At 34.0% G+C, this 11,269-nt stretch overlaps 1 protein-coding gene across 2 annotated transcripts in view; it reads right to left on the reverse strand.

Annotated features, from left to right (window-relative positions):
- LOC128166530 (annexin A7-like) overlaps window positions 1-6,935 on the reverse strand; it is a 50,039-nt gene extending 43,104 nt beyond the window's left edge. Inside the window, exon 1 of one of the 2 annotated variants that reach the window (XM_052831767.1) lies at window positions 6,758-6,935. In XM_052831767.1, coding sequence (XP_052687727.1) covers window positions 6,758-6,829 — 72 coding nt within the window. In that variant the 5' untranslated portion in view covers window positions 6,830-6,935. The remainder of the gene's footprint in view (window positions 1-6,757) is intronic. The other variant, XM_052831768.1, reaches the window with a different exon arrangement.
- Between the last annotated feature and the right edge of the window lie 4,334 nt (window positions 6,936-11,269).

Consider the following 11,269-nt stretch of genomic DNA (forward strand, 5'->3'; position numbering starts at 1 on the left):
GGTATCATTAATTTAAATTTCTGTCTTTAATAGTCTTTAATATAGGTATTACCTATATTAAAGAAAATGTCAGCTCGAGGCCTTTGTGGGCGTTCTGGCATTTGATATGTATAGTGAAGATTCTAAATTGTAGAAATCGTGACCCTCGGACCAAAACTGGAGCCCCAGGCGGGGGTTTAAAGTTTAACACAGAACTACATAGGAAAAATGTTTAAAAAATTCCTTCTCAAGAACTACTGCCCCAAAAATGCCAATATTTACACAAAAGGTTGTATATATAGTGAACATTCTAAATTGTAAAAATCGTGACCCCCGGACAAAAAGTGGAGCCCCAGGAGGGGCTAAAATTTTAACATATATAGGAAAATGTTTTAAAATCTTCTTCTCAAGAACAATAATGCAACAGATTGGGATATTTCTATGCATACATGTACATCCTTAAGTCATGTAGATTCTAATTTGTAAAAATTGTGACTCTCAGACAAATAATGGGGCACCAAGAGGGGTTCCAAATTCACACATTTTAAAAAATATAAAGGAAACATTTAAAAAATTTCTTCTCAAGATCTACAATGTTATAGTTTGTGGAATTACTAAGCATGCATCCCTGGCTTATTTAGATTCTTAATTGGTAAAATCATGACCCCCGGACCAATACTGGGGCCCTAAGAGGGGGTCAAAGTTAATTATAGAAATATAAAGGTAACATGTTAAAAATCCTCTTCTCGAGAACTACAATGCTTCAATTTGTGAGATTACTATCATGCATACAACCTTGGATAATGTAGGTTCGATACTTTTGAAACAGTGCCCCCTGGACTAATACTGGGGACCCAAGATGGGTTAAAAGTTAAATGTAGAAGTATATATGGAAAATGTTTAAAAATCTTCTTCTCGAGAACTACAATGCTTCAATTTGTCAGATAACTACGTAAGCATCCTCAAAAAGTGTAGATTCGAAATTATAAAAGCCTTGACCATCGATCTAATACTTGGGCCCAAAGAGGTGTTCAAAATTTAGCATAGAAATATAAAGGGAAAATGTTTAAAAATCTTTTTCTAGGGAACTATAATGCTTCAGCTTCTGCGATTACTATGCAAGCATCCCTAAATAATGTAGATTCCAAATAAATATAGCTTTGGCACTGGACTAATACTGGGGCCCCAAGAGGGGTTCAAAGATTAACATAGAAAGATATATTGAATTGTTTTTAAAAAGTTTTTCTCGAGAACTATAGTGCGACAGTTTGTGAGATTACTATGCAAGGATCCTCAAATTGTGTAAACTCTAATGTAGTGGAACCAAGAGTTATCTTTCTTGATGTTGTTATGTACAGTCTGAGAGTTATTCCTCTTGATGTGGAACTCCTCTAGGTTCAGTTTTTCAGGCTGTGTACGTGCGGTCCCGCCGCAATGCTACACATTTTCATTCACATGTTACTATTTATGTTGTTAAAGCCAACCATACACCTCGGACCAATACTAGGGCCCTAGAAATGGGTTCAATGTTTAAAATAGAAAAAGCATATGCTACGAAATAGAATGTTACATGGAACTACTGTTCAGGTGAGCGATGTGGCCCATGGGCCTCTTGTAGAACACAACTCTTCTTTAATAACATTTTAAAATCCGAAAACTGTCCTATAGGCAAAGTTCAAGATTTCTACATAAGAGTCGAATTCCAGCAGCGTGGAACTCTACACTTGCACTGTTTATTCTGGATGAAAAATTCTCCTGCGTATGGATCTAGTCAGATTGATGAAATACTCCAGTTCATTGATTCTCATATATCATGCTCCTCAGATGTATCAGATGTCAGATGTAAGAGGACAAAAAGTTTGTGAAACTACAGAAACACCGACACTCTAAATCGTGTAAAAAAAAACTAGAAAGACTATGTCGCTTTGGTTTCCAAATACCTTCGATGACTGAAACGATGATTTTGGAGCCATTGTCAACAGATACAGAAAAATCAGATGTTCCGAAACATAAGGTCAATTATGACAAAATCACAAAAGTTCTAGAAACGCTTACAAGTGATGTTGAAATGGACTTTAATTCATTTCTAGATGAATGTAAAGTTGATTATACTGAGTATCTAAATGCTGTTAGATCCTCGATATCAAAGAAAAAAGTGTTTTCTTAAAGAGAACAGTGAAAGATATCAGGATAAACTCTTTCAATTTAGATATACTTAGAATAGGGCAAGCAAACACTGATATGCAATATGTGATTGATCCATATGCTGTATGTGTTTACAGAGCAAGTTACATGATGAAATCACAGAGAGGCATGAGTATGTTGTTACAGAATGCTGTACAGGAAGTGAAACAGGGAAATTTGGGTATCAGAGAGAAACTTAGAGTAATTTCCAATAAATTCCTCAATCATTGCGAAATATCAGCACAAGAAGTAATTTTTCTCCTATTGCAACTACCTCTAACACAGAGTTCAAGAGATGTGATATTCATTAATACATCCCCACCTGAAAAACGGATAGAAATACTGAAACCAGCCTCAGTACTCAAAGGTCTTCCAGATGACTCTACAGATATTACTTGCACAGGACTAATACAAAGGTACTCGGAATGACCCCCATCATTAGAGAATATGACACTTGCACATTTTGCATCTGATTTTGACAGATATACCTATAACAGAAAAGGTCTCAAAGAACCAGTAGAAGAGGTTGACATGATAGACAATAACATTGAAAAATATAGTTGCAGGAACTGAAATGCCTTTACCAGATGGAAGTCGACTTGTGAAAAGAAGGACTTCAAAAATAATACGATATGTAAAATGTAGTCTGAAAAAAAAGATCCGGAATTACATTACAGGGAACAGCTTATTTTATTCCATCCTTGGCGAGAAGAACTTTTAATGATGGGAACAATTTCTTCATTTGAAATACAGTATAAGAAGTTTGAAAATACAACTGTTAAAGTCAGACAAACCTTCAATGCTTGTATCAGTGACTGTAATATGGATAAAATAATGGAAAATGTCAGTCAGGAGATTGTCAAACATAGCACCAACTGCACGTCAAACAGAAGAAGACAGTGAGGAAGCAAGAGAGGACAATATATCATTGCTTCAACCACCAAATGAAACAAGTCGTAATTATGACATTGGACTAGACATTGGATGCCCTGGTAAAACCACCAAAGAAATAGTCATTCAAAATAAACTTTCAGATATTGAATATAGAGAATTAGTACGTTCACTAAACAATGAACAAAAAACCTTCTTCTATTACATTTTACATCTAACAAAAACAACTAACAAGCTGTATCTTGTTTTCCTGTCAGGAGGAGCTGGCGTCGGCAAAAGTCATGCCCTAAGAGTAGTGTATCAAGCAGTTATGCGCTTCTTTGACACTGCAGGCGAAAACCCAGATGAACTTAAAGTTGTCATTGGTGCACCAACAGGCAAAGCAGCCTATAATATAAAGGGAAATACTTTACATTCTATATTCAGTATTCCAGCAAGTCATTCCTTGAAAACCTACATGCCTCTTGATCATAGCACACTGAACACGCTCAGATGTCGCTTTATAAAACTCAGACTGCTCATAATTGATGAAATTTCAATGGTGGGGATCCATATGTCTAACTTCATCAATAATAGGCTACAGGAAATATTTTGTACCAAAGAAGCATTTGGTGGGATCTCCTTGCTTCTAGTTGGTGATTTATTTCAGTTACGACCAGTTTTGGACCAATGGATATTTACCAGTAGCTCTTCAGACTATGGACCTTTAATGCCTAATTTTTGGACAGAGCAACTCCAATTTTTTGAATTGAAAACGGTCATGCGGCAAAACGATGATGCAGAATTTGCCCATTTACTTAACAGAGTGAGGAAAGGAGAACAAAATGATGCTGATATACAAACACTACTTTCAAGACTTGTAAATCTTTCAGAACATTTAGATCTGAGCAAGTTCATTCATTTGTATAATTCGAATGCACTTGTAGATCAACACAATGAAACGGCCTTGGCGAACATAGATGACCCAATGTATATTTCCGTAGCATCAGATTACACTTTAGAAGCCTCTGCAAATGTCAAATCTACTGTATTGGAAATTGCTAAAAGTCAATCTCCACAAAAAAACTCAGAATTTGCTGACAGAATTGCAACTTAATGTTAGTGCTCATTACATGATGATACGAAATGTGGACATAAAAGATGGTTTAACAAATGGAGCATCTTGCCAACTCTTGCATGGGGAGCTTTCTAACAATAAACCCATATAGCTCTGGGTTTTATTCTCTGACCAAGAAGACATTGGATCAGATGCCAGAAAGGAATACAGACACCTTTATAAAAGCAACATTAACCGTACTTGGAGGACGCCGGTGCATTTCCTTACCAGACAGTTTCAAGTTGGAAAGTATAAAACTGTACACGTTATGAGAAAACAGTTTCCATTAAAACCTGCAGCAGCATCTACTGTTCACAAATGTCAAGGAATTTCTCTGTCAAATGCAGTTATATCATTTAAGGGGCGTATCCAAAGCCACATTGTTAATGTAGCTTTGAGTCGAGTTACATCTTTGCAAAGACTCCATCTTTTAGATTTTGATCACAAGAAAATTACTATAGACAACACAGTAAGCGCTGAAATATCCAGACTCCGAAGTGATTGTCAAATAGTTTATAAGCAGTTGCCTTCCACAAAGTCAAACATTTCAATTGTGTGCCACAATGCTAGATCACTTCACAATCATATTGATGAGTACAGAAATGATGCTCGCCTCCAACAAATAGATTTCATCTTTATACTGGAGACATGGGCTCAGCGCTGTGATCCTTTGGAATATTACAGACTTCAGGGATTTCATTCTATTGAATTCTATTCCAATCAACAAACTCCGTATAGACCACATTGTAGAATATTTGTCTACATAAAAAATGACAAATCTATTGACAATTATCAGTTCATTCAGGCAAAGGGAATGGAAGGAAAAAAGATTACAGAATTCAGATAAACCTTTGAAAATTACAAGTGTGTATTGCCATCCAACTGCTAATATTGACACCATATGCGAAAAACTTAACTCTATAATCTCACCTGTGAATACCAATATTTTGATTGGTGACTTCAATATTGACCAGTTGAAACAAACACCGCAGCTTAAAAAAACTCCTTTCTACTACAAATAATCTTCAGCTTGAATCAGTTCACTCTCAGGAGACAACAAACTACCATTCCTGCATTGATCACTAAGCACCACAATTATGAATATGGACTGTTAGAATGCTATTGGAGTGATCACAAATTACAGTACCTCTTTATTTAAGGTATGTAGGTATGTGCAATAAATGATAAAATAAGAAAATAAAATCTTTCCTTTTTAAGATAAATATTGAACTAGAGTGTTCAAAGGCATGCATGTGTTGAGAACCCCAACAATTCCATCTAAGGGCTATGGCACTTGCACGACAGCATCTTTAGGTCTCCTATTTTAAAACACTAAGTTAAAGGACATGATCTCACAAACCAAAGCCGCCGCCCCCCCCCCCCCCCCCCGAAGGAGAGGGGTGATACTGTTTTACCCTTGTGTATCTGTCGTTCTGGCAAATGCTGTTCACACAAAAGAAAACCCGGTTTGCTGTCACATTGACAGCTTTCCTTTTGTTGTTGTTTTTCTTCATTAAATAAGGATGAAAACTTTATCTATATGTTTTTAGTATAATGGAGTACCGGTATATTTACAAATATTAGTCTAAAAGTTCCAAAAAGCTTAAAAAAATAATTCCTTAGTTTTGTCAACAGCATCCTGTAGCAGCTAGCTATCGAAGTTAATGTTTCAAAGAAAAAAGGTATATTGCTAACTTTTTCAGAGGTAAAAGAGCAAGTTGCTGTGGAACTCAAATGAATATAATAAGTTCATGCCAAATTAACTATACAAAATGATCTTTTTAAAAAAAGACAAGTTTGAATTAGGTTTTTTTTAAAAAATGAAGTGAATTATGCAAATGATACATTTATGATTACCATGCAGGTAGATTTTGTCTAGTTCCTCTACTTGAAAACGCTATAAGGTTATTGCTAGATTCACTTTTATTGCAGCTCTCAAATGTTAGCTAAAATGTTAGCTAAAATATCTGCATAAGTTTATGTCAATATCGAGATTAATAAGTTGAGTTTCCCAGGCACATGAGTAACACAAAAAAGATCATAATGAAACTTTAGAAATAATTTAAAAGTCGAAAAATTCTGATGAAAATCCAGTTGAACTTAAGCCTATTGTGTGTAACTCATACGATGTATATACATAAAATTCTGATGAAAATCCAGTTGAACTTAAGCCTATTGTGTGTAACTCATACGATGTATATATAACTAAATGCTGTGACATTTCTTCTTTATGTAGGCACTCAACAAGGTGGATATCCAGAACAAGGTCAAGAAGGATATCAAGGTCAAACTGGTTACCCTGGGCAACCAGCTGCTTCTGCCGGATATCCAGGACAAGAGGGTTCAATAAAGTTTCTATTTCAGAGAAATTGCTAAACTGTAAGAGAGTATAAAATAACAGGGTGTATGACTTTATCTTCAACTAAATCGATTGTAATTTACCTGATGCACAACTTTTCCCATGCAATTAATCTAAAACTTTATCCAATTCCAATTAATCGTTTTAAACCACCTGAATGCTACAGATGTCATAAGCATTGAATACATGTAAGGAACTATATACATTATTTACATTTTTGTCAACCGGTTTCTGCAAAATATACTTACTACATGATCGTGTTCATCTGCTAAAATGGATATGAAAAGAAAGACAAAGATTTTTGGAACACTTTTTAGCATGTTGAAGATCTGACTAACACTGGATGGTCTCCAAATGATCAAATATTTAACGATGTTGCCAACGAAGTTGACAGTCGCTATTTTCCAATATGGCTACTACGGAAGAGCCACGTCATGTGAGAAGGGAGATAATTTGTTTTCATAGAATCAAAGTACTGAAAGTACTGATACAGTACCCGCAACGTTATTTTTTACAATCCTATCCTATCGTATCGTGTATCAATCCTATCGTATAGTTGCGTGTATACTGTTCTATCGTGCGTGTATACTGTTCTATCGTGCGTTAATCCTATCCTATCGTGCGTTAATCCTATCAGGTTTATCGTTTAATTTCACCAATTCTTTCGTTTATCCTATCGTGTTTATCGTTTCGTGCCTTTTCATAAGCAAGTAAATTTATTACTAAGTTGCAACTCGTTCGGTGCGCCGTATACACTGTACGAATATTTATCGAACAAGAATTGTAAAATCCTATCCAACATTCCGTCAGGATACTAAATTTAAAATTTTTAAGATCAAAATTAACCAATATTATATGAAAATCATATCTGTTAACATTGAAAATGAAAAACGAAGTTCTTAGGAACAAGGTAACATATTTACCTGTATATCGAATGTATTAAATCGCACGCAGAGTGTATGCCTGCGTAAACATTAACTTTTATGCAATATAATTTTGTTGCAGCATATTTTACATAAACAAAACTATTTATGATATAAGTTATATATAATTAAAACCCGAGTTGTATTTTGAACCCGTTATTTTCCGTGTGATATTTGATTTCAGGCTGAAATGTTCTCGCCAATCAGCCAGGGTGTGTGGTAATGAAAACAATGTTAACAAATCGTACGCGAGATGTGTATCTGCGTAAGTATTTATTTAACTTGTCTGTAATAATTCGTTTTTAATGCATCATTTTCTTATACAGAAAGAAATGTACTTATGATAGATTTTATATTTACTTTATACAAGAGTCGGATTTATATTATAATAATTAAACCCGCTATTTTCCGAGTGATTTAATCTCGGGCTGAAATATTCGCGGCGATCGGCTTGGTGTTCGGTAATGAAAACAATTTTAACAATTATACAGAAAATTTATTGATCATTATAGCTCATAATTTTAGTTGAAAAAAAATTAACTGGTCATTTTTATACATTCTATAAATGATGCAGCGATGATTAACAACTCGGCAATTGTTACTAAAAAGAAATTCCACGTTAATCTTTATTTGTACGTGTTCTCTCTCAAATTCTGCCATTATCAGTTTGTTCGTAAATATCGTTTAAAGCGATCATACGTTTATCATGAACATCGTTTATCTTTTCCTATCGTGTATCAATCCTATCATATCGTGATTGTATACTGTTATATCGTGCGTTAATCCTATCCTTTCGTGCGTGTATACTGTTCTATCGTGCGTTAATGCTATCCTATCGTGCGTGAATCCTATCCTATCGTTTATCTTGTAAAAAATAACGTTGCGGGTACTGTAAGCAGGGATCATTTGAGTGATGGACACGTGCGCGTATAAATTTATCTTAGACATTTTGGTATTTTGAGATGACTCAAATTAAAAACCAGACGGAAGATTTAAATTTTAAAAAAAATATAATTTAAGGGTAGAAAATGATATGTACTAATCGCTGTTGAAAATAAAAGCTGATAAAGTTAATTTTGTCAATTTTGTTACCGAACGGCTAAAAAATGCCAGGAAGATAACTATCAATGTAGAAACAATAGTGTTACGGAGTTATGTCGGAATCTAAAGAGTTACGAATTTAATTTTTCGGCAAATTGTTTGGTTGATTTTATTTCCGATCATGGAATGAAAAAGATTCCGATTGATTTAAGATTTGTAGTTCAAATTTATCAGATTTGTTTATCTAAACTTAAACAGACTGATTTTCTTAATACAGGTGACACTTGATGGCTCAAACTTCGATCTCTCGAAGTTCTTGATCTCTCGAAGTGAACTCACGGTCCCAATTTTTTTCTCTATATAACTAAGCAAATTTACTCTTGATCTCTCGAACTCCGATCTCTCGAAGTTCTTGATCTCTCGAAGTAACACCTGGGTCCCGTTACATATATTTCATTGTTTTTCACTCTTGATAACTCGAAGTGGTTGCTGTGTACACACGCGGCTGATCAAGCGTATAATTATAGCTCCGCGTGGACCTAACCTGGATGTTTGATTGACTCTTGGGGGCTAGCGTGGTAGTGTTAATTGGTTGATTACGTAAGTGACACTACCCCTTGCTTTCTTCCAAGGGTCGATAGGTAATTTGTAAGTGATCTATTGATTTCAATAACTTGTGAAAGTTACGGTAAATGCTCTTTATTTAAAATATTCAAACGTAATGATTAAGAAAACATAATATAATAAAAAGATATTTAACGTGAAAAAATACACTTAATAACCACACAAGTAAGTTCTATATTGTTTAAATTGAAGTAATGTAGCAGAAAATACGATTGAAATCATGTCAGACTATCCTTCCATGTTATAAATATAAATTTCCGGTTATTATAATTTAAGAACCAAAATGACTGGAACAAAAAATTCCGGATTTTTTTTAAACTTTTGATCTCTCGAACTCTTGATCTCTCGAAGTTTAATCATGGTCCCTTGAAGTTCGAGTTATCGAGATTCACCTGTATTGTTTAATGAACTGATCAATTTACTGATATTTATGAAAGGGCGAAAGAAAAAAAGGAAATGATATAATTATGTTTCTGGTATTTCTGCCGGCAGAAGCTTCAAGTAGCATAACCAGAGGTCTCAAAATCTAAACCTTTGAAAGAAAATCGCAGTTTTATATTTAAAGAATGAATTTAATTTGTACTTTATATGTTATACAATGTAATATAACTTGCGACAGTTTATTTACGCTTTATAAACCAGGATGCGGTTTATATGTTCCAAGCTATGTTATACTTTATGACTTAGGTAGAAATAAAATTTATTCCTTAAAATTTAATTTAGAACTATACAACTAAATTCTGGAAAAAAGACCTTCTATTCTAAAAAAGGACTTCAATGCATTTAAAGGTATCGTAAAGCAGATTAGAAATACTTTTTCACGCGAGTCGTAATGGAACGCAGCATATAAAATTAGTGAATTTGTTTAGCCGACCAATAAAGGCGTTTCAACCAAGGGACTTCGCCCTGGACCAAAAATTAACAACCGGTACACCTTACTAATTATAACACTCTAAATCATGAATTTTTCTACGAGTGACTATTTTTAAGTTTACATATTTTTCACATCAATTATTCTACACAGTTACCATACCGTTACCTCTTACATTAATCGATAAAATATCCGGCCACATCGTAAAACATACACACATATATATATAGTATAGAAATCACGCATAAAAATATAAGTAAGAAATGTTTTTAAAAAGAATAATATATATGTCCGATTGTTCTTTGATTTTATTTTTGCTACATGCTTCTCTTCCTTCATTAATATGCATCATTTTCTTGATATAACTTTTAAGCTCTATTGTTTGATTTGCAAACAAACATTTTTTTCTTTCATCAATCTAAAACAATAAATTTATTGAATAAATCAAAACATGTAAAAGTGTTATGTACAATAGTGACAACCAAAAGACATGTTTATAATTTACATAGTAGAATTTTACTTTACTTTAATTAGATACAAGTAAAAAGAACACATAATTTGTAAATTTGGTTTATGACAATAAATGAACATGATAATTGAATGTGTATAATTTACACATGTTTTAAAGAACATAAAGATTAAGTAGATGAACAGTCAACGACAGCTTTTGAATATTACTGTCATTTTTTTCAATGTTTCTTTTCCGAAGCTCCTATTTCTTCTTCAGTAGGGACAAACGTTTTCTCCATATCAGTATCAGAAATCATTTGTTTCTTGGCTGGAGTATCTTCCTGTGAGGAAGGAAGAAGTTCCTGCGAGGAGGGTAGAAGTTCCTTTGAGGAGGGTAGACTGTTAAAGGATTCATCCGTCACTTCTGCCTCATAGTCATCAAACCTTTCTTTAAGCTTAAAATTCTCCTTTTTTAACCTTGCCAGCTCCAGCTTTCCATCTCTAGCCAATATTTCAGTTTTAGAAAATTGTTCTTTGCTTGTCTTTCCATGAGTTGAAATTATTTCTGCCATCTGTAAAATTTCATCCAAGGTCTTTTTCACCATGTCATCTTGCTGTTTTTGTAATTTTGCATTGATTAAGCAACCTTTTATTTGATAAGTTTTGGCAACAATATTCTCCACCACATTTATTATGGCTGGCAATTTTTTTTCCATTATGAATCTGCAAAGAAAATCTAAATTGAAAAAGAGATGTGAAGTCTTAGGGGACATTGTTTCAAAAGCAAAGAGATACCAACTATATGTGATTTCACATACTTTGGAATCAATTTTTAACTGTGGGTCAATGTT

Source organism: Crassostrea angulata, chromosome 10 (genome assembly GCF_025612915.1).
Source record: "Crassostrea angulata isolate pt1a10 chromosome 10, ASM2561291v2, whole genome shotgun sequence".
NCBI lineage: Eukaryota > Metazoa > Mollusca > Bivalvia > Ostreida > Ostreidae > Magallana > Magallana angulata.